This window comes from Aspergillus niger, assembly GCF_000002855.4.
Source record: "Aspergillus niger supercontig An14".
Classification (NCBI taxonomy): domain Eukaryota; kingdom Fungi; phylum Ascomycota; class Eurotiomycetes; order Eurotiales; family Aspergillaceae; genus Aspergillus; species Aspergillus niger.
This window is the reverse complement of record NT_166529.1, coordinates 1,094,363-1,117,855: the sequence shown is the minus strand read 5'-3', so window position 1 is coordinate 1,117,855 and position 23,493 is coordinate 1,094,363. Positions and strand designations below refer to the sequence as shown.

General features: G+C 49.4%; 7 protein-coding genes across 7 annotated transcripts; 1 reads left to right on the top strand and 6 right to left on the bottom strand.

Annotated features, from left to right (window-relative positions):
* Positions 1-79: 79 nt before the first annotated feature.
* An14g04680 (hypothetical protein) lies at positions 80-3,366 on the bottom strand (the record flags this gene model as incomplete). The annotated part of the gene is made up of 3 exons (XM_001401055.3): positions 80-1,334; positions 1,529-2,718; positions 2,845-3,366. The coding sequence occupies 3 exons, from the start codon at positions 3,364-3,366 to the stop codon at positions 80-82; spliced, it is 2,967 nt and encodes a 988-aa protein (XP_001401092.3).
* Positions 3,367-5,106: 1,740 nt separating this feature from the next.
* An14g04670 (uncharacterized protein) lies at positions 5,107-7,050 on the bottom strand (the record flags this gene model as incomplete). The annotated part of the gene is given in 2 exon segments (XM_059744247.1): positions 5,107-6,870; positions 6,940-7,050. Coding segments are annotated over 2 exon segments (1,875 nt in total).
* Positions 7,051-7,937: 887 nt separating this feature from the next.
* An14g04660 (uncharacterized protein) lies at positions 7,938-8,912 on the bottom strand (the record flags this gene model as incomplete). Its single annotated transcript, XM_001401053.1, has 3 exons — positions 7,938-8,660; positions 8,720-8,850; positions 8,909-8,912. 3 exons carry the CDS (start codon positions 8,910-8,912, stop codon positions 7,938-7,940), a joined length of 858 nt encoding a protein of 285 aa, XP_001401090.1.
* Positions 8,913-9,766: 854 nt separating this feature from the next.
* Positions 9,767-12,166, bottom strand: An14g04650 (uncharacterized protein; the record flags this gene model as incomplete). Its single annotated transcript, XM_001401052.1, has 2 exons — positions 9,767-11,964; positions 12,058-12,166. The coding sequence occupies 2 exons, from the start codon at positions 12,164-12,166 to the stop codon at positions 9,767-9,769; spliced, it is 2,307 nt and encodes a 768-aa protein (XP_001401089.1).
* A 984-nt stretch (positions 12,167-13,150) lies between these two features.
* An14g04640 (uncharacterized protein) lies at positions 13,151-14,227 on the bottom strand (the record flags this gene model as incomplete). The annotated part of the gene is made up of 2 exons (XM_001401051.1): positions 13,151-13,386; positions 13,450-14,227. 2 exons carry the CDS (start codon positions 14,225-14,227, stop codon positions 13,151-13,153), a joined length of 1,014 nt encoding a protein of 337 aa, XP_001401088.1.
* Positions 14,228-16,736: 2,509 nt separating this feature from the next.
* An14g04630 (uncharacterized protein) lies at positions 16,737-18,076 on the top strand (the record flags this gene model as incomplete). The annotated part of the gene is made up of 3 exons (XM_001401050.3): positions 16,737-16,743; positions 16,957-17,276; positions 17,372-18,076. 3 exons carry the CDS (start codon positions 16,737-16,739, stop codon positions 18,074-18,076), a joined length of 1,032 nt encoding a protein of 343 aa, XP_001401087.3.
* A 1,981-nt stretch (positions 18,077-20,057) lies between these two features.
* Positions 20,058-21,581, bottom strand: An14g04620 (uncharacterized protein; the record flags this gene model as incomplete). The annotated part of the gene is made up of 1 exon (XM_001401049.3): positions 20,058-21,581. One exon carries the CDS (start codon positions 21,579-21,581, stop codon positions 20,058-20,060), a length of 1,524 nt encoding a protein of 507 aa, XP_001401086.3.
* Positions 21,582-23,493: the final 1,912 nt, after the last annotated feature.

Here is a 23,493-nt window from a genome sequence, read left to right as displayed (position 1 = left end):
GACGCTGAATGTTCACTGCAACAAAGGAAAGGGAAGGAAGAGGGGGGGCGGGTACATGGGAAATCACATCAACACACGATTAACGAGGCAGTGGACTGGTATGTGCCCCACGCCTAAATCGTTCAAGCAAAGGATGAGCAGTATTTTCATTACCAATGTGGATAAACCGTCTCGGGGACTGCGAGATCTCTTCCAATGATTTCTTCTCCAGAACCTCCACGAAGGTGTTCGCCTTGAATACCATACCCATGGCCGAATTTGTTGCATAGTATACCACTTCACGACCGAAGGAATCGGTGTATCTAATCCGGAAAGCTAGACGGAGGGCCGGATCATCATGAGCTTCAGAGCTTGAGGTTGCATATAGACTTGTATGCGTTTCTCCCCGAGGACAAAGCTCTAGTTTGACAAAGACCTTTCCATCCATGATATCCATATCATCCGGGAATAGAATCTCGCAATAGTAAATAAAGATGTGGCGCCTGAGCTGGTCTTTGAGATTATAGCTATATTCAGTATTTTGGACGCCTTCATTTTTCCACACAACGCTTTTCACGCCCTGCCGCTTCTTGTCACCGGTCTCGGCGATGACGGGCTGTTCAGCAGTGGCATCCACAGAGTCAAGAAAACCTTCGTCTATAACTCTGGCTGTAAGGCCTTGAAGGATACTCGTGGGAGTTTCGTAGTCCCTATCCTCTGCCTCAGCTTGACACTGTTCGACCAGTTTCTGCATTTCTTCTGCGCCCGCCTGAGGCTCTTGGCCCTGTAACCGCGAAAAGGATCTCAGTGCTACGATAGACTCCAGATCGGTGGATGGCACATCACTTCCTCCTTGTTCGGGGCCGGTAGATAGACTCCCCTCGCCTTGAGGCCACGGTGTCTCGGCACGCAGCTGAGATAATTGGTTTCTGTAGTCTGTTTCCCGCTCGTCCAAACGCTTGTGAACGAAGTCTCCCATCTTTTGATACTGCTGCATATCGAAGGGCTTATGAACTCTCACTCTTTCAGTGATTCTTCCGCTAGGCTGCGAACATCTTTCTTTGGGTTTGTTCTCATCGCTTTTCGGCCTTCTTGGAAGGAATTTCAAGACCATTAGAAGGCCACGAGTAAGTGAGCCACCAATCTTCTCTATTTCTTTGATATCTTCAGCTTTTCCCATATTTCTTCTGGCTAGCCAGAGTCGGACACCCTCGTCCACAGTGTCAGCAGTCAGAGCTTCTCCCCCGAGTCTTTCTTTCCTTGCTTGGCGCAATATATAACCGACGACACTGCTGTTCTCACAGAAAAACGGCCGAATCTCGTGCTTTAGCGATGGGATGAAGTTAACAGCAAATCTGAGAGCCTCGCTTATCTTGATACTATGTCTTGCGCTAACGGACCAGATCTCTGCGGGTAGAGGAGGGCAGCAGATAAAAAGACGATTCCGGACGGTGTCGCGATAGCAGTGTATAGTCAAATCCGCGTAGGGACAGAGTATGCCGCGAAGGCACCACAATGGCTCGTATAAGCTTTTCGGATTGAGGCCCACATAAGAAAACGATCTTGGCTTGGCTGGTTGCGAGCAAAGTTTCGTGAAATCTTCTGGCACCGGGATCTGTCAGTAATGTCATGGCCGAGATGCTTAAGGCCTATACTCGCAAAATCCCGGAAGTCGTAGGTCCAGACGAGGATGTTGTTTTCAGTAAAACCACATCCGTCCAAGGACCATGGGATTGTGAGCGTCTGTCGGTTGTCGTCATTATTACTAGCCCTCATAGGCATATCATCCGCCCCAGAAACAGCAGCATAGTCAAGAATTGCGGCAACCTCGGAGGTTAAACTACCACAAAATGGTATATAAGCCAAATCCTCACTGAGATCGGGTTCTTTTTGTTGTAGCTGGAGTGATTCTTTGACCTCCTCAAAGGCCCCTTCGTCATTGTGCAGAGCGAGTCGCAATGCTTTGTCAAAGTCTCTCTGGAACACGGCCCGATTGCTTCCTTTCCCACCCACCTCCCTCTGTTTACCAGCAGCTGACTTCTGTCGTGAGTTGAAAACGGCCCAGTGCTGGATCTGTCGGTCTGGTGCCTTACTAGGACCAGCATTTGCCTTGGTTCGAAGTTCCTTGTTCAGGGCTGTATTCCCCTGCACAAGCGGTGACATTATATTAAGACCCCATCCCAAGCCAGAGCTTGAGGCCTTGCCATCATCCTGGTGCTCCGAGCCCAGTCGATTCAACATTCCATGGTGGGTTCTGAAAGCTTTGCAAAATAGAGCTTCAAGCAGATTGCTGCAGGCTTGGTACCACGTATCATTCACCGTGTCCTTAGGGAAACTCCAAAGCTTGATAAATCTAGCATATCGGTGACCGTTTCCTATCCACAGGTTGAAATAATAGAGGCTTGCTGTTGAATTGTTCATGATTTGTTGAGCATGTTGGCACACAATTCGCCGCCATGATAAAGAGCATTGGCCTACATATAATCTCCACCACAATGGATCTCGGTCATCACAGATTAAACTTGCGTATCCTGAAGGCATATTCCAAGGCTCATCATTATCAATTTGCAAAGCGACGATCGTGTTCAGCGCGGCATTGGTTACTTCATGGCCCTGAAACTGGATAATATGCGGATTTATAAGCTGAATAAGATATTCTGCTACTGTATCTGCACCACCATGCTCATTGATAATCTCGGGGTAGTTACAATGAGGCGATGAAGATCCCGGTAGTAATTTCTGTATAATCTCACTAATCATTTCGCTGCACAGTGATTTGAGGAACGGAAAGATAAAGTTTTCTTGTAGTAGTAGCTCCTAAGGCTGGTCAATACTAATAGCAGTTTCTGGCAGTTATATACTTACATTTCTTACGTTTTCATCGATAGCAAACCACCTCTTTTCTGAATGCTCGGGTGACTGGACAGAGATATTCAGATTAACTAAAGAGTAATGACCCGATGTCTTCTGTCTCTTGAAGGATTTTAATTCTGATGTCGAGATCAGTCTCTTGGAAGTGGTGGAGAATATTCCATGCTGCTTAGATCTATCTGGAACTGGGCTCAAGCCAATGTTTAAAGCGTCAGCAGATCTGTATGGTGTGCAAGTACTTTCTTCTGCGTAACAACGTACATTCTGGCGAATTTGGACAGACAACTTGATGATGTCCTTTAGTTTTGCATCTCCTGCACGAAGATTACGTGCAGGAGATGATGTTATGGTTCCCTTTGCAGTAGATGCAATACTTATGCTCAGGGCAGTATTTGTCGATGTGCGCCAAAGACTTGCAGTATCGACACGCTTTTTCTGGGTTATAGGACATGATTCCGAGCCAGTGTGATCTATATTTCTCAGAGCGACAACCAGGTGCACTACTGAAACCAACATCCCGGTACTGTGAGATGCAACGAGAAGAGTTGCCCCGCGAATTTCAAAAACTCCATGGTATTAAGTAGTACCTTAAAAACGTGACCAGAAATAGGCAGCTGCCATTCAGAGTTACACGTGTGCACACAAGGTGACATAAACTAGATACCTCATATGACTGGGCTATCATCACGGCTATCTCTCATACATCCCCGAAGTAATCCCCATCCAAAGCTATTCCCAAGGCCACTAAGTAATAGAAGCTAAGTTGAGACGATACAGCCCCAAGCTTCAGGTAAGTGAGTAGCCAGTATAAGATTAAATCGAGCTAATAGCCTGGGAGCATACGGTAAGCCCAAAGAGATCATATACTGATCATTAGTGATGTGACTCCATTTGGCAATTCCTCTCGTTTAAAACGCTGTCAGGATAAAACCATTAATACTAGTATCGCAGTATCACGAAGTATCGGGTATGAATCCTCAAACAACTCCAGCGGAGATAGTAGTATCGTCCCATGCCTTAGGCGAATTCTCTTCACTGGCATCATCACTTCACATCATCGCATAGTAGGAATCTTTTCCTCCGCTCCCCCATCACCTCCTAGTAGTCTCTCATTCCATTCCATTCTAGTCTCGTTTCTACCTCTCACTACTTGATAGAGGTAAGTAAGCAGTGAGTACTAGTATATACAGTTATACGAATATATATACCATCCAGATTAATTTCCTCCAGTGAGAGAAAAATCAGGCACTTGAGCGCGTAGTAAGTCCTCCGTATACTATATATATATATATACTACCTGGTTGCACATAACGATAGTAGTATACTACTACTAGTAGTAGTACTATAGTATCATGTGAGCTAGCAACTCATCATCACTACCATTTATACAACTAATAGTTGTTTCAGCTAGAAATAGAAGGAAAGGACGGATTGGATGGATAGTACTATCGATGCATGCACTGGTATAAATTGGATTCTACTCTGCTAGTTCGGTGGTAGTGTAAGAATCAAATCAATAATAAATCGAATCAAGGGTAGATGACTAAGTGGGGATTTTATAATGGTGTTTGATTATAATTCTTGAAGGAGAGGAGGAGGTCGATGTTTTTGAGTAGTTAGTATACAATTAGTGTTGTGAAACTGTTACAACTTCACTATCTATTTACTTCGTTGGCGGACAGTTAGTAAGTAGTACCACACCAACTAAGGTATGAGTCAAGCTCTTTCAGTAAATCAGAACACTTCCACATACTATAGTATTGAACTAAATTTTAGAGAGGAGGTTGTCATTGCTCATATTGCTATGGTATGGTAAGGTAAGGTATAATAATATACTATCTACTAACCGAGTATCTGCTCGAGTTGATGCTCATCCTAACCCCCATGGTCAAGAGGCTAGAAGGGGGCACACAATGCATGCTATATATAATCCCGACAGGAAACCCCGACGATTGCCGTAGGTCACCCAATTAAAGCCAAATATTGTTCATGAAATAAGAAGAATCGAGAAGATTCCCAGGGTATTGTTTTATCGACACCGTACGCCAAATTCATAACTCCTGTTTGTCCAGTCCCCATATCTCCCAATGTTGCAGCACATCCCAGCCAACGCGTCGAACGCGCCGTCGCCAGTATCGACCATCGCGAAGGATTTGCGGAACGCAGGGATTCAAACTTGGGTCGGGTGTTTGCTCGTCTGCCGGCTGGTTGGCTTCTCCTGATTCTGTAGTAGGGGTGTCCTCTTCTCGTGCCCGCTTACCCAGTACTGAAGGGGGGGAGGTGTCCATTTCTCTGCGAGGGCACCATTGCGTTATGGCCATTGGCTGTCGGGGAGGGTCCCCCGGCTGGTGGACTCTTATCGTAGCCTACGTTGGCTTCTGCGCTGGTAGCCCGGGAGCCCGTGGGCGTTTGTAGCTGGACGTGTCCATAATTCTCGGCCTGCTCGGCTGGCACGGTGTAGTAGTCTCCTAGTTGGAAGCCTTTGCGGCCCAGACCAATGACCTTCAGCCGGTGGAAGACTTGCTGGTCTGCAAGGGACTCGCTGAGCCTCGCGATTAAGGTGTCGTCGTCAGCTTCCACAAGGTCGGAGAGCGTCCGGGCGGAGGTGAGCGCATTAGCAGATGGAGAGAAGTATTTGAACGTCTTAGGGAGCGGCCCAGCACGAGCTGTCTCGKACGGTGAGGGGCAGGTGGGAATGAGAAGACGCAACGCCTTGAGATTTCGGAGGAATGGAAGAAGAAGCCCCAATGCTTCCAGGTCGGAGAATTCTGTGGCGAAGCCCAGCTGCTCCAATTGCGGACTGGCGTGGACGAGGCGCGCGACCGTCGGTGCAGACAGGGGCCAGCGAGCGGGGAGTAAGAGATGTCGTAAGGTGGCAGCATGATTCATAGTGATGTTGTTCAGGTATAGGTCTCGGATGCTTGCTTGCAAACTGGGGGAGTTGCTTGCAGCGGCAGAGCAGCTGGTGGATGTACCATTAGTAGCGGGTTGAGAGGTGTCAGACGAAGGGGGAGAGAGTGCGGCAGAAGAGGTCAAAGGTCGAGGGGAGTTGATATCGTCGTTGGGATTAAGAGTGGCATTGACAAAGTATAACCGTTCCAGACCGGTAAACTGGTTAAGAAACTGCGCATGTTTCTTGCTCACGGCATCCTGTCGGATTGCTTTGATACGAATGGGATGAGCTGGCGTTGTGGGCCAAGTGCTATCCACAAAAGTGTTCATTGAAAGATCCGCACCGCCATGCTGGAGGATGGTAACGTCTTCTACAGTGGCACTATCCACCCCGAGACCGAAATCCTCCGTGTGCAAAGCGTATAGGTTCTGCAGGCCAATCTTCTTGATTGAAAGGGGTTGTTTCGCGGCGATGCACTTGCGAAAGTAGTCGTGAACCATGACACTAGGCTCCTGCGCATTGCGCATGCGCGGAGACCAATGTAAGTTGAGCTCGCGCAACTTGCGACACCGAAACACCAGAGTCGAGATGTCATCCGGATAGCAAAGCGGATCGATGTCGGTAACCTTCAGATATCGAAGATGTGGCATGGGTGGAATGACGATGGTTGGGCGGGGATGTCGACTCGAGGGAAACCGAATGGTCAAGGCCGTCAGCTTAGGCAGCTGCGCCAGCCCGAGATAGACAGTTTCCAGCATCTTGGTATTGAGTTCCCAGCTAAAGCTTTCCAATTCCGTCATCCGATCGACCGCCGCGCGCACCGCAATGTTCAGCATCATCGACGAGTCCGGCACGCGGCCCACGCGCGCATGCTCCTCGAGCTCGAGCTCCCGCCAGTTGCCTCGAAGAGTAAGCGACCGAACGAGTGTGGCATAGGGACGGGTGATGATGGCATTCAGTCCCATGGAAAAAGGACTGGCGCTACCCATGCCCTCGGGCTCATCGTCGCGATATCGAATTTTGTCATAGGAGGTCAAGGTGATGTGTTTGTAGAGCTGGGGGAGGGCCATGTAGTTGAGAACGCGGCATGCTCGACAGAGACGGGCGAGATCGCCGGGATCATCTACCTGCAAAAAGGCATGAGGTGGTTAGTGGGATGCACGAGCTCCATTCATAAGAGCAGTAGCTAGACGAACGTAAGAGACGATGACCGCAATTAAGTTGAGTGGTAGAATCATTAGTGGAGCGCCCTGGGGGCGATCGGTGGTGACGCTGGCCTCAAACATGTTCCGGTTGACAGCCGCCATGATGCGACGCCCAGGGGCGATAGGGCCGCAGCATGGACTGGGAGAGAGACAAGGGCAGGTGGGGATAAGCCAGGCGAGACATCTATCAAAGCGACAGAGACTCTCCGACTGGGGTGGGATGAAGTCGAAGTAACTTTCCGATTGGGGATTATCGCGGACGGCGGAAACTCTTCGATGTTCCACTGCTGAGTCAGGTTTCCCGTCTCACCGTGTTGTTAACTACTTAACTAATGTTGGTTATAATAAAGTTAATTATGACCTCAAGTGAATTAATCCCTCTCCCCCTACAAAATCTGCATGTCTGGTTCGGATCGAAATAAAAATAAATATCCCTGCCTGTCTGACAGATGCGACGTGGGTGATCGCACGTGGTGAAAAGCAAGGGAAGTAGAAAAATGTGGATAAGTACATCTCTCCTTTACCGGATAGATAGTATACAATGGAGACAGCATGTACTACTACCAGAGTACTATACCCGGTGCTCATAAACCCCCTCTGATGGTATACTCCAGTCTGGGGAACAATCATGAAACAATCGGACCCCTGCTCTATTGTCCTGCTGCCCGTCATTTCAAGGCTATCAAACGACTTGCTTTTTCCAAGCCTCACTTCTAGGATGATGACAACAGCGAACCCCATCCGTCAGATTTGGAGTAAGTATATATTGACTTTGTCCAAGGGTAGATAGTATTGGTACCAACATGTACTGTCTAGCTACTGTTCTCCTCTGTATGTGAAGCTTGCGTGGAATGCAACAATGCCAACAAAAGGGAGAAGTAACCAGACCAGTTCTCAGATAGACTACTGAAGATATTTCTCATGGGGAACTTTACTAAGAACCAATAAGTATTATAACACACACCAAGCAGCAAACATAACTCCAGCAACTATCCCAACTTACTCCACTCCCCAATCGTAAACTGCGAATTACACATATTCGTCAACTCCCACGTCTCCGCCCCCAGCACCACCTTACTCCCCTCATCCTCCCACTCCCCCACAGCACCCGCCACAAACAATGCGGCCATAAAATGATCATCCGTCGCATGCGCATCCCTATACTCAGGATGCTTCATCAACCTCGTCATAGCGCGTCTCATCTTCGGCCCGCCCGGACACTTCACCATAACATCCTCAACAGCCTGACGGAACTCCAACGCCCAGTCCTCAGGCGGCGTCTCCATGGCAAAGTTATCGCGGAACCGCAGCATAGGCGCCCACCGATTGCGGTAGAGGTTGTGCACGGCGCCACCGGTGCCGATGATCAGGTAGTTCTCGCGACGGAGCTGGCGGAGCGTGGAGCCGACTTTCATGTGGTAGTGGGGGTCGTAGCGGGCGTTGGAGGAGATGATGGTGGTGGGTGGGCAGGCGTTAGGGAACATGCGAATGAGAATGAGGTAGACGTCGTGGATCCACTCGAAGGTGTCGTTGCCGGTGGCTTTGAAACCGGCTTGAGAGAGGAGGGAGATGCACCGGTGGGCGGTGGGCAGGTCGGGGTTGAGCTTGTAGTCGACGTATTTGGAGGGGTGGACGTAGGCAACGGGGCTTTTGCCTGGGTTAGGGTTCGTCGCGACTTCAATGCCGTCGCCGTGGCAGGCCCAGTGGGCGCCCTGGGGGGTGTTGTTAGTGTTGTTGGTGATGGAGAGGGAGTATGGAGTGGATGATGTACCATTATGACTACGCCTTTGATGCCTTGTACTAGGGCTTCGTCGCCGCATCTCCGCCAGTAGTCGGCTGAAGTGGACTCTTCGCCGAGCATCATGGTCGAGCCATGAGAGAAGAAGTGGACGGGCGTTAATCCTATACATTGTTAGTATCGGCTGCGCATATCCAGGAGTATGTCTGGCTAAGTACGTACCCATCTCTGCGCCTTTCAATCAGATAAAGACTTAGTACTTGATACGATGATAACTCTAAATCCAGCTTAGGATTAACAGGGGCTCAGCCTGTATACTGAGCCTGATCGGATGTTTGCGCACGCTGGCACTTATACGAAGCCTCACGTCGGGACCATCGGGTCGGCGGACCACAAACCGAGATGTCATCCGAGCAGCGCAACTCGGGCCCCAGACAGCAACTCCGGGGATAAGGTGGTCCCCACAGCTGGGGAAAAATATACTGTGATCATCTGGTAATATGTGGGGTTGCTGCGCTCCCCTGGATTCTCAACTGGAGAGAGACGGGGCCATTCATCACAGACTAGCCGGGATTGTGAGCATGATACCGAAGCATAAGGTACGTACCTGGCTTGTTATCTTCAACAGATAATAGTCTTCGCCTGCTTAATGACTGAGCCTACTCTTTACTACACCCAGACCTAAGACAACAATATGTCGCATTAATATGCCATGATAACAATGTATATGAAGGAAAGATCAGTGATATATGCATCCCAAGGGTATCTTTGTACATCAACAACAGTGCGGTCGCCTGAGACATGGAGGGCTCCAACCAACCCAGACCAACCTATGCATACACCCGTGCCCAGCCCAAGCCCCTGATTAAACCAAACATTGAAAAAGCAAATAAAGCAAGTTTTGCCCCGGAACAAAGAGTGTCAGAAAAGAAAACTCCAGTAGTAGACCATCCGGCAGCACCCAAGATCGCCAATACTCCCCGCTAGAAATCAAACATCAGCGGCAGAAAATGCGAAACAGAAGCGAAATGGAGTGTTTGAGACAGGAAGACGAAGGCAATTCCGCATCACACGTGGACCTCACTGCTGGCCATGTGACCCTCGTGAATCTTCGGGGACCTCGTCAGGAAAAGGTTGAGCCGGTGATAGAGGTGCTCCTTCCATCGGGTCGAATTCCTGCTCGGGTTGTTGGCGCCCAGCCGGCCCCCGAGTAGGCTCGCTGACCGAGCCATCGGCGTCCAGCGCCGGCTGAGATTCAGTGCAATTCTCACCAGGTTCCACAAGTGCCGCAGCTTCAGGGTCATAGCGCAGCTCATAGTTGCCATGACTGAACCCTTGCCCATCGGCTGCGCTCCATGGAGCAGCAGTTCGCGTTTGCGGCTGAATCACCCTTACAGGCAGGTCATCACGGCCAGGCGGAACACGCTGATTCGAAGTTGTTGTTCGTGAACTAGGCTCATGATATTGCTGCGGCGACCAGGTCTGTTGACCACGGCGTCTAGCAGGAATGACCGTGACTGGCAAGGGCGAGTCGGAGCCTTGTCGTCCAGAACCGGGTCGCAATCTTCGATGGAAGCCAAACCGAAAATCGTGCCTGTGCTGTAAGCTGTGCTCATCGTCGCTATCATCCAGAGAATGGCGTTGCAGTTCCACTTGAGCACCTGCGGGATTCCCTTCTTCCTCGGCCTGTGCAGACGCGACTTCTCTTGGCAAAGATGCACGCCTTCGTTTGAAAGGATTCAGCAGCGCTCGCCATCTTTTATCCACGTGCACAATCTGAGGGGATTGTTCCCGGGTCTGTTGTTGTGCCAGCACATCATGAGCTAGGCCAGCTTGCTGACCTTCGGTTGTCATCTCCTTCGCAGCCACCGTTTCGTCTATGTCTTCGTCCTCTTCCTCCATATGAGGCATGGCCACCGGTGGAGTTGGACTAGACACCGGATGATAATGTATGTTGTATACCGTACTGGCCGCGCTGGTTGTGTCGGCCCGACTAACAGGCGTTATAGCTGCTGGGGGAGGAGTTGGTCGGGGTGCCATGCGCCGGCGCCGAGGGTCCATGGGAATGTTGTGTTGCTGGTTCTCCAGGTTCGACTGCCAATTGCGACCCACCCTCGTACGTAAAGGACGATGAGCCAGTCCCATCATGCCTCCCCATCCTGAAGACGTTCCACCGCCTCCGCCTCGATCATGGCCGTCAGGATTGTAGCGCGGCCAATCGACTTCTTCCGAAGGGGTCACTTCCAACATCTCATCTCCATCAAATATTTCGCGTCCAAGAATCCCATCCTTCCTCTCATCGCGTTCCAATGCTTCGATCCGCTCCACCCATTCCCAAACCACGACACTTGCTGCAGCCGAACCAACCCACCTGACATAAGTACCCCATCCGGCGATTTTCGGTTTTGCGATATCCAGGACAAAAAACACAACGGGTATAAGGATCGCACATAACGATAGCAAGGCCACCAAGCAGATGTTCCTCATTTTCGGATGGAAGAAGGCGAAGCGATGTTTCGAAAGCGAATAGAAGATGACCCAAGCGGCGTACAATAGGTTGAGTGCAAGTTCGAACAGATAGCTGAGAGCGGGAATCGCGTCTTCATAGAGCCGTGGGTGAACGGTATCGGTTTTGACCAAGAACTTGTCGAGGATACTAAATGTCGTATCGAACACGATTAACGCGAACCCTGCCCATTTGATCATTATTTTCTCCTTATGTCGAGGGAATAGCCGAATCAAAGTCTGAATCTGGGCCAGCCACAAAAAGGTGCTGGAAATGATTCTGACCACCCGGATCTCCATACCGTCGATGACCTCGTCGGCCAGCGCTTCGGCATCGGAGTAACCATAATAGTATTGCTGTTCAGCCACACGGAAGGAGTCCACAGTCGCGATGGTGAGCGATACCGCGACTAACAAGGCTGCGACCTTCTGCAACCACGGGCGACCACCAACGCCGACCACCGACGAATTACCACTATACGAACCGCTAATCATACCATGACGTCCGAGAAAGTTCGCACCCCCACCAGGACCTCCAACATAAAACGTACGCGGCGTGATGAGAAGAATAATAACGAGAAGATAGCTGACAACGGTCGTACAGCCCATGGCATACAACGCCGGGGTCACGGAGGAATAAAAAGGGTCGGTGACATCGAGCGCGGCGACCGCATGAGCCGTGGCAGTCGCTGTGCCCGTGCCCGTACAGATGGGATCGTAGATGGCATTTTCGGTCAAGGCGATGGAGTAGGAGCGATTCAAATAGACGTAACCTGCAAAGCACCCACCGAAGCGCCGCGTCAGTGTAACCATACGGAAGCGAGTTGCTTGACGGCCCGCATTGGGCCCAGCACAAATCCACATACCAGAGCTGGGTAATAGAAACGGCGTGCAGTCAGCTTCATAGGTCCTGGTGGTCGTTGTCGTCGGTTGAGCCCAAATTTGGCGAGGCGTTAGATGAGCGGGTTCCCCCATGGTCGGCGGGGACGATTGATTTCTCCTCGGAGCAGTCCTCAGACCCCTACGAGATGAGGCGTAACGGCTATCATCAATGCCCTTGTCAGAGTGGACCCGTCACACGCGGCCTTTTCAAGCAACCATCATTCTTGCGGAGCAGTGCTGGGGGGGAGGAGACGGGGGGGTAACGAAGGGCGCGAGAGAGATGGGGAGAGAGCGAGTTGCTTTATCCGATGTTCGACGGGCGGAGTCGGGGGAGCTGGGATGGGAAAAGGGGGGGCGGGGAGACAAAGTTCGAGATGATCCGCGTCGGGGTTTGGTGATCGGACAGAAAGCTGGAAGGGATTGGGGAGGTGATGAGCAACAACAACGGAGCGTAGAGGAAGCGATGCCGCGAAAGAGCTGAGGTGGTACACGGGATGATACGTCCTGGAGAGAGTAGGCGAGGGGGAGGAGGATTTGGCAGCGCCATAGAAAGATCCGCCACCCGCGGTCCAGATTGCCGTCGCCAGTTTGGCTCTTCTTGTACACCGCTTGCCCCATCTCCACCTCATCAATCATTCCTCTTTCTAACTGTACAGCTATCTCGTTCGGAACTCTTGCTTGTATTCTGCAATGCAACTATGACAGTTGTCCTGATTGATTATGTATGTACAAGTTGGCTAGACCCCAGTGCAGGTCCACACCAGCAATCTTGACAAAAATCGACCCGCGATGGGACCCCAAGCATAAGACGAAGGCCACGAGGGAACATGTTTGACTGACAATCGATCACACGGAGACCTCAGCCTCCCAACAAAACAAACATGGTAGTACAGATGGATGAGAGAGGACGGAATTAACCAGATCCCATGCACTGCGTCCCTTAGTTAGACACCACTTCAGTCGTACAAACATCCCCATTACTCTCTCTCTCCCCCCCCCTCCTTCTATAGTCCAAACAGTGATCAGGGTCTCACACCCCCACATTCCTCCCCCAGAAAAGCCCTTACGGAAGTCCCATCACCTCGGAGGTGGTCCGTACGACATCTGCGTCGGAGGCAGGTATGGTGATACTAACGCTGCCCCCGTGGCACTAGCATATCTCCCGCGTTCTTCTTCCCGTTTCTTGATCTCGACCTCGTTTTGGATGAGCGTACAGCATGTGCAGCACGTAGCTCGAACGCAGTCGGAGACAATATCCCCTTCGATCTTATAGGCTTTTCGCGTTCGACGGCGCTGAAATGTTGCCAGAAAACCTGCGACAGCTTGTTAGCATACTTTGCTGGTGCTGAAGACTAACTGGAAAGGTGCACACTTACATTGACACCCACAGGCCAGAGCCATAGCGGTGCAGGAGCTATTACACGTTTCATACCCGAGCATATTGGTTGGGTCTTCACTCCTTGACTTCATAGAAAGTCGATATTGCGTTTTTCCGAATAGGATGCATGGACAGAGTAGTCCGAGACAGCATGACCCAACATCATAGCAGCCGCACATGCTAGTGCGCCACGATCCGCCTTTAATCTCGAGATCAGGATGCGTTATTTGACCCGGCCGATGATATGCCATAAGGTCAAATCCTGCAGGTGTCGCTGGCGCCCCATGGGCGACTGGAGGGGGAAATTGGGGTAATTGAGGCGAATGTAAAGGATTCGTGTCTGGTACAACAGCCATAGGCTGTTTATTTGGTAACGGTTCTGACATTTCCAGGTCTTTTTTGACTGGAAGAGGGCCCGGGGATTGTGGAGGCTGTGCGTAAGAGTATTCAGGCACTTTCGGATTCTGCTGGACTTGTTGGATCTCATCCGCGTACGGCGCATAGTTGGCTGGATGTTGTTCGAGATTTGGTCCGCAGGGATAGCCTTGAACGGCCATGTCTTGCTGGTATTGTTGCGACTTCTCATTCACCGGTGGTTGAAAGTGCTCCATGACAGTCTGTGATTCTGTTGACTGGGTGTTCGTTGTGGCCGCTGGAGGTGTGATCTCGTCTCTTAGTCGGCTTCCTGGAGCATGCATCTCTAACGGAGTTTCCATATAAGAGTATCTCGGATTGGAGCCCAGATTGGACGTATTCAGCTGCAGTTGTCTGTTCATGGTGGCGGTCGCTTCTGATTCCAGATCGCAAACTCGCGAATTCATCTACAGCTTCAGACACTATACCGTAGTGCGCAGAGCGTTTCAGCTCTTTGACACCCAAGCAAAAGAAGGTTCTCGAGGGTTGAATGATATTGTCAGGTCGCTCAAATGCGGTCGTCCCGTAGGGATCTACATGTACCGGCGAGGCGCACACCCTCCGCTCGCAACCCGGAGGAGAGAAGCATCAATAAGCGGTATAGCACAGTGAGGGTGCAGAGATGAAGTTCTTCAACATCCAAATGAGTCCAAGTCACCAAATCAAGAACCAAAGTAGAACAAAAAGAAAGAGAAACAGAAAAAATCCAGAAGTACATCCACACCCACCAGGACAAGAAACCGGAAGGCAACGAGATTATAACCAGTAAGCAAGTACAACCGCAATTGGGTGATCACAATCGCCGGAGTGGAGAGGGGATGGCATGGCGCTTGGGAAGGAAATGGATGGACGACAAGCAAGCAAGTTGCTTTGCTGCTGCGGCGGGGGAATCATCATACGTATTGTAGTTATTGGCCAGTGACTTAAGCGTCTAAGCACAAGTTGCGCCGAGCGAACCCCTAGCGCTGCACCCTTATGTGGCTCTGTTCACACGAGTGATGAATCCTGTTGGTCTGGCGGTCCTTCGGATCATCCTGTTGGGTCCCGAAGCACACTTCTCTCGATTCTCATCACATTTTCGCCGGTCGGCTGGCGTCACATTGGATGGTTGCCGACGCGCCATTCCATCCCCTGTGTCCTTTCTCTCCCCTCTTTCTTTCTCTCTTCGTAGTAAGTACTAGCAGTTCCGTGACAGTTGCCGACCGCAACGCTTTTGATTGGATTGATTGCCAACTGTTGCTAGTAGTAGTTCAGTAGTTACCCGGGGGGTGAGTGTATCCGCCTATGGTGATAGTAGTTTCCCTCCGGGTAGAATATCCAGCCGCTGGCAGTCATAGTTACTATCCTCTGTTAGTTAGCTTGGTAGCTAGTTCATGTACCTATAGTCACTGCCAGCGCGAACCACTAGTACTTTGTAAGTGGTTGCGTCCCCGTATGCACCAATGATGCAGGCAGAGAGCATGGTGACCAGCCGAGTTGCAGTGCATGCCATGCCGCTCGGGAAGAGGCGTAGCGATAACATAACATGTAGGCGGCAGGTTCTGGATCTCCAACGGCTCTGAGATAAATCCTGCATTCAAATGGAGTATACCATGGAGCAATTTGGCGCTGAGAGCTCAGCTGGGTTCCATAAGCGTCCGGATAAACATTAAATGAGACTAGGATATTTGAGACAGGTTATCTAGATTACCCCTCATTCATTGAGATAACTGGTGAATGAAACTAGGATCCCTGCTTTATGGCAGCATATTGGTCACTTTCCATCACCACACAGAGTACAAAGTACTCACGGGGAAAGATAGAAGGATATCCTTTGGTTCTAACACTTCTACATCACGTGATACTTTAGTCTACCTTAATGCCTGAGGCTACAATTACATGCCCTCCGATATCTGTTGTCTTGGCGCCAGGGCTGGATGCGACAGATTATTTCTACCAATACACATGATCGTACTGCATCCTATGCAAAACGGGGAAAGAAATGACAACATAAGAGAAAAAGTTCCGTCAAAGTTTGATGAAACCGAAGAGAGAGAGAGAGAGAGAGAGAGAGAGAGTAAAATGGCAAGTGCAGTGCCATTCATGCATACGCTACCAAAGCATCATGATGATGAAAACAAATGCCAAGCTTATCCATCCGATCTCAATCGAACCCTTCAACATCTACGGATGGTCCCCCAGTGCAAACGGATCAGTTAAGTTTTTTCGTTTCAGAGTCATGCAGAGGAACTCTTATCCGACCCGTCAAAAGGCACCAACTGGCGTGTAACGAACGCATTGGGCCTCTGTGGCGCCAGCCCCATCCATTCAATTCCCAGAAAAGAAAAAAGAAAATCTTGGGGTTGACCGCAACTCCACTTGCAAGTATGTAACTCCACTACTTTATTTGATCTGCGACTCCATATTCCTCGGTATGTTCAATCCAAGGATTTCTTCCACAATACTGTGCAGACATCAATCTCTTCTCCAGCTTCTAATGATGAATATGCTCCTTCGGTAATAACAACCATCTCTCGGAAATTCCCTCGATGAATGCAGATGCAACAGTGTGGAGAAGCCGGTTGCTGACAGTTTCACAGACAAACAAGCGAGCATAAAAAAAGCAAAAAAAAAAGAAATGAAAGAATATCAGCACCACTAGTCAGATGTAAGCTCCCAGCGAATAGGGATAGACCTTGCCAAGCGAATCAAACGACTTGGAAATACTCAGGGATATCCCTAGAGTCATCAAACTTTCTCATCAGGAAGCTCCGGGATAGATCCCTTCCGTGATCATCTGCAAAGTTCATAACCTCAAGATTTCAGCCACAGGGTAGCAGTCGGGTATTTTGACAGATTTCTTCCCACCTTTCGTACGATTGAAAAATTGACATGGCATGTAAGCCCGGGAGATCGTCGATCGATTGTCGATTAAGTACAAGATAGAACGTTCCTTTGTAGAAAAGTTCCGCTACTTCTTAGATTCAATTTAATAAAGTGACCCAATGAACTGAGAGATATCATCACATTGAGTAGGCCTTCATATGAAAAAGTCTTCCAAAAGATATTCAAATTACAGGCAAGTCGCGATAGAGCAAATAGCTTCGAACAGGTAACAGTGGGTCCCCTTTCAAGCACAATGTCTATATAAGTGGTCCAAAATACCCCGATGGCTCTGGTAGTCGTGTACTTAGTGAGGTCAACTCCAGCCAAGCACGAGAATATTACCACGCGTACTATTTCTCCTACATTGAGAACGAGAACGACAACAAGCCTTTTGAAAAAACCAAGTTACAACATCCTGGCAAGATGTTCGGAGTGTACATTGGCAGGCTAAAGTTTATGGCGCAGGCTCTGGACAAAGCCGGAATCAATAACGTACTTTGGGGTGATGCTGTCAAGAGTCTCCTTATACATCCAGAAATTCCGAAGGTAGGCACCACCCCCGTCTCACTTAGAAGGGAAAGCGACGCAAAAGTCCTCGTCTACCCCCCCTCTCCCCCTTCACTCGCTAACGCAACAAACAGAGAATTGATTACATCGTTTCCGATGGCATGACCGGGAAAGCATGTCAGGCCCTTCTAGCTGACGGGCTTGAGGCATGCAAGCGTGGGGAACAGTGTATGGTGAAGCAGCCATGGAATGGACCGGTGGCTGCAGCGCATGCTCACCTGTGCAGCAGCGGAATAGGTGAAATCGATTTACCTGTGGTATTCTGGGACAAATCGTCACTTCTCTTTGCCTTCCCCGACTTACCGTCGTCTCCTCTCTCATCGGATGATCCGTACTACATGCCGATTCGGATCCCCAGGACCCACTACGATCCTACGGCAAGGTGTCCTCCCTTAGATTTGGTTCCTGCAAGGATGATCAGGCCGGTCAAAACAGTTGAGGCCCTGATATGGCTGATGTGTCGGGATCGGACTCCCAATGGGCAATTGGAACGGGGGTGGGAGGATGAATGGGTGAAAGCCTTAGAATTCTGGTTGCAGGAAGCCACAAGGCTTGCTGAGAAGGGGCTTTTTGCCCTGGATGAACTGCGACCTGACTTTGCACCTCTTTGGTACTTTTTCTGCAATGGTGAAGTGTCGCGGACCAGCAAGCAGTATCGTGCATGCTACCTGAGACTTCAAGAGAAGCTTCGTGCAGAAAATGCTCTTCCGCTCACACCGCAAATGAGGAACGAAAAGAGTCAAGCGGTGCATCTAAAATGGAGCATGAAGAAGGTGTAAGAATCTTCAGCGGCGTTCCCTCAGTGTAGGAGGTTTCTTTTTCGGGGAATAAATACGAGGTTTACTACTTACTACGAATGCATTCCGTACTATGCTCCAGACCCTATGATACCTCCATAGCTCATGTTACACCCACTGTAATAAAAATTCAGAACCACCTGTAAGCTTTAAGCCCAAAAGTCAGGATAGTTTCAATGGACTTGGATGCTTCATCGCGATGCAGGCTTACCTTATCACTCTCATGGTATTTGTCTCGAAACAGGTTCTTCAGATAGAGTTCCCTCTCCGGGGATATCGGAAGGGAAGCTGGGTGACTTCGTAAACACCTTAATGCAAAATAGAAGGACGAAAGTACGGCATCGTACTCATGCTAGCAATCCACAACGCAAAAGGGTCGGCGCTAGAAGGTATAAGAAGACTTTAATCGTCGCCCACTCTTTGCGTGACCAGAAGACCTTGATGTCAACCCAGATCATGGTACAGCCCACCCCCCATCCAGAATCACCAAATCGCCAACTGTGGCGTAATTGTAGGATTCTTTTCACCAACTGCGTGCGAGCATGCAATTGGTTTAACGATGTCAAATTTGTCGTGATTGGGAACCGTTCTAAAGTAGGCTCTCCTGGCCACCAAAATTCAAATGAGACCCGCACCACAATCCTTCCTGATATACCTAGGATGGTCCTGTTGCATGCTTAGGGTGAGGCACTAACTCCTTTAATAAGATATTCGCCCTCAAATCTGCTTCTGTGGCAATTAGCAGAAACTGGTCGGTGGACTTTCTGATAATGGCTCTTTCAGCCTCGCCCAGTTTTTCACGCGGAGAAGGGAATTCCTTAGTATACCAGGACCCCTTTGGCCAGGGTCAATTGGTACTTGAACTTCTGAAAAAGCCTGATGTGAGAGATCGTTTACGCACTTATTGTTAATCAATGCTAACTCGCTTCAGGTCAAGTACTTCCCTGAGAATGCCCAAAAGTTCACCGAGATCGGTCCCGAATATGAGTTTCCATATTCGTCCAGGGTGGATGAAGTGATTTATTCACTATGGATTGCGCGGCGAAAGGAAGTTCGTGTCAGGAAGCGCTTTCTGACCTGGCTTCGGAATTGCCAGACAGAGTCGAGTTGGAAAGCCCTGCACAAAAGTTCGCCGTACTGCAGACCTTAGCCAGGTTTGGTTCACTAGGTTCGAAAAGTGAAACATTGACATTTTGGAGGAGGAAGTTAGGCTTGGTGTAGCTACGAGCTGATGGGTATTCGTTCTTGATGGATGATCTTGTGCGTTTGTGAAATGTGGTAATTTGTGCAAAAGCGATGGATCTTTGATTATGGGACAGTCTGCTTGGTAAATTTTTCTTGACGGAAATCCTGTTTGTAAGAGAGCTACAGATTGTTGTATTGAGTCTGCCTACTATTCAGTTCCGCTTGAAACCCACACCCGTCCGACTGGATATGTTGTTTCAATCTTGGTCTGTCGATGGTAATTTTACCAGTCACATTGGAAGCATCATGCGTATGCGTTTCGTAAAAGTAGGTTGCGAAGCCAAAGGTGAATGGATATGTTGTCAGCTCTATGTCAAGGATGATCCTGGTAGAAGGGGATGAGAGGGAACGAGAGGGTGAACAAGAACTTCCAATAGGTTGACGGATGGAAGGATAGGCAACTATCACCTGACACCACCGGTATTGTCAGTCGTGCTGTCCTTCTTTAGAGGAACAAAAGAGCGGATGAGATACAATCAACTTCGAGGGGAGCAGGATCTCTTGTTCAGCCGGATGAACCAACCCTAGCAATATAGACAGCATCAATTCAGTATTGATGGAGTACTACGCCGATGGCTGCCGGGAGAATGACACAACTGGCAGCCCTTAGTAAGCCGAAGTATACAAAGTAGCAAGTAGTTGACAAGTAAGAATCTAATTAGTATGTACACAAGGTGGTAGGGACAATTCTATCAATGCACATTATGCAATGATCGGTTTACAAGGACAAGCGCTGGCGCGAAAGCATAATGGACGTATCGACAGTTGCCCCATCGATAAAGTCATTCATGAGAACAATAGTCCTCTCGGCCCGAAGTCTATCCAGAGCATTCTCTCTAATCCAAGGCAAAGTTTGCATGTCAAGCATCCCCTTGGTCGACGTAAGACAAGAGCTAGCCGCTGCTGCGGAGAAGACGCTGTACACAAGCACTTCCTTGATGGACTGGGAGGTCGCCTGGCACTGCAGGATGGTCAAGTCTGAGTCGGCCTGTCCCTCGGTAGTCATAGACTCAAAGCGGTCGATTATTGGGTCGGCACTCAATGTCGCATATGCTTCAGCGGTCCAGCTATCGTACTTGTCGGCTTCAATAACAACAATCAGGCGAGTCCCCGTGCGGCGCAATTCCTCAATTGGTTGCTCAAAGCACTCGCGTGTTCCCCAGGTGATAGGGCCACGCACCGCTCGAGCACATGCCTCGTTAAGCAGGTTCGAAATCTCGTCTTCGGTGGGCCGCTGGCAGTCTGCCACGACGTTATCCCATCGGATATGAACTGTGACTATCTCTGTTTGATTCTCGTCGAGAAAGGCGACCTGCTCGCGGAGGAATTCGTCAAAAGCAAGACCTGGGATACACGCATGCTGGAAGTAGAACGTGTCTCGTAGGGCAGACACTTTCTGAAACATGGGGAGGAGCTTGGCTGGACGGAACTCAAAGTACCGTGCCCCCATGGCCAGCATAGTCGAGACGGTTTTCTTTTGGGTGATGGAGAGGCCGTATACGATATGAGGTAGCTTCTTCATGAGAAAGTGGTCCGGGACGTGGTTGACGTGCTCGAGCTGGGGAACAAGCCGGCGAACGGCTGCCAGCATGTCCGAATCGAGATGCTGAAAGATGGCCTCGCATGCCGTCATGCCATTCATGCCATTGTCGTGCGGCGCGGCGAGCACGAAGCGCGAGAAGGGCTGCTGTGCAGCAGGGGATCCTGGGGGAGCCACACTTCCCATCCATTCTCGATTCTCTCTTGAGCAGATCGTTACATAACACTGATGGCGATCAGTGAGACCAACTTCGCCGTGACCCGCGGCATAGAAGCCATAAGTGATGATGGTGTCCTCTGTCACGACCGGGTGGAAGTCCTGCGTCGCAACCATCGTGCCTCCCTCAATTTTTCCCGTCAGGCTGCTAACGTCGTTATGTGCGCCAGCCACACGTTCTCCATAGCGAAAGACGGTCCATTCGAAGCGGCCTGTGAAGTTTCCGAGCCCCTGAATGTGCGACGAGTCGATTTCGAGCTGACGGCTCGTAAAGTTGTGGGTCACATCATGGAGCACCTCCTGCTGAGGCACAGCAAAGCCGACCTCGTAGCCCGGAACGCCGATGTAGCTGTATACAGTGATGCCTTTGCTGGGCATGGTGAACGGGTGATGTTCTCCCGAAGGTGACCGGGGGTTGCTCGCCTTGGCGCATTGCCTTTCTGCAACTTGTCCCACTTGGATCGGCACTATTGAACTACTAGCCATATTGGGAAGTTCTGCTATTCCCGGCACATCGTGGGATCGTCGGACATGATGATATGTCGCAGTGTCAGAGCTAAGAATCTTCCATGAATTACCGTCGGCTAGTTGCCCTCTGCTTTATTATGTTCACTGGTTATAGTGTTGCATATCCTTGATCTTAGAAATTCATGTTGTTACTCCGATTCTTTGGTATTGCCAATGTAAGCATAACAAGAACAATTCAAGCAGTCAACATAGACGAAGTATTCTTTGTGTTCTCTACCTAACCTTTAGACCATATTTGCTGTCTCAATTGTGACTTAAAACTCGTGAAATTTCAAAGGGAGCCCAATTGACGTAGTAGATGCGTAATGCGTTGGTTTGTGTTCCCTCCGCACACGGCACCAGAGAGATAAATCTCCATGCGAGAGCACCCATAGTACCTCTGGTAATATCGTCTACTGTCAAGTAACAGAGAGTTTTCAGATAATGCAGATAATAAGATGTAATAGATCGTGCTGATTACTCCAGAACGCAATAGTCTCTTTAGTCCATCCACTACCTTATCCATTCGGATAGATGGGACTGCTATATTACCCCATGCCTGTATTCAAGTCCCTTGTCCGTGATGCCTCACACCGTGCAACCGAAGTACAGTAATTTCCTTTGCTCGGTATCTTCAAACTCTATGATAAATCTCGGTGAAGTGGCAGAAATAAAAAACGAGACCAGGAATTTGGATACTATAGCCTAGCCCCTGGTTTTGTGTTCGAAGGTGACCTTTGGCGAGATACTGGAAAGGCCCAATTTCTCTTCTACTAACACTGTATTTGGCATCATCTTTGAAATATATATATATACAGCTTCTCGGCTCTCAAATCCTAACCACCATCTCCTATCCTTGACAGCCAGCAGTACTATTGCTTGATTCTCATGATTGGTATATATCCAACCATCTCCGCAATTTGTGGAAAAGCATTCTGGTAGAGCGCCAAATCCTAAAGCTCCGATTGAAAGAAAAGGATGACGATTCTCATCAAGCTAGATCAATTCGATGAAAAAGTTCATACGCCATTATATATAGTGTCAATATATAAACCGATTATGTGCTACTATGTTGGCATATTAGATCGATTTGACTATATATGTTACACATCGCTACCCGTGGATTATCCTCTCTTTTCTGAGCCTACATAGTAGTGAGTCTACCAGGGCTTGAATGAATGAACCAGAACACTGGTGCCTGCTGGGCAAGGCGCTGTACGCCAAGGAAGGAAACTGAGGCCCGAGAGCTCCGGGTATTTATAGCTGTCTGGCAACTATTTCGAGTCAGGCGTGGCATTGCTGGGCGTTATGNAGGCGGGAACAGACGAGGGGGGGGGAGATTCTAGTGGGGTGTTTAAATCGTTGGAGAGACATTATTTAAACTAGTATCAATGTTCATGTTATTGGTGGGATGAGCGCTGCTTAGTCTCTTTATTGAGGTATGAGGCAAGTAATGAAAGACTATAGATAATCTTGGGGCATGTAGGGGTCTAAGGGAGTAGACAGGCTGGTCCTTTCACTTCAACGAATATGACTGACTCGGAGACACAGCCAAATACCGGATTCCAACTCTGAATTTCCTACACACTTGCACGACTGATAGTAGTCAATGCCCAGATGTTCGTACTACGTGACTAGTAGAACACATAATCTCGTCGCCGTTCCCGTGCTACTCTAATGTGTTTCCCCCAATAATTCAATAGGCGGATGACTGAGCAGCAATCAGAATTGCGCAATAATCGATGGTGGTTCACCGAGATGCAGCTTGTCTCGGCTAGGCGCCGGCCAGCACGGAATCGATAGAGGCATGATGGCCCGGTTTGAGGAATGTCAGTTCAATGGGACATAAACTTGATCTGGTGACCGGGATAGATTTTTTTTTTCTTTTCCC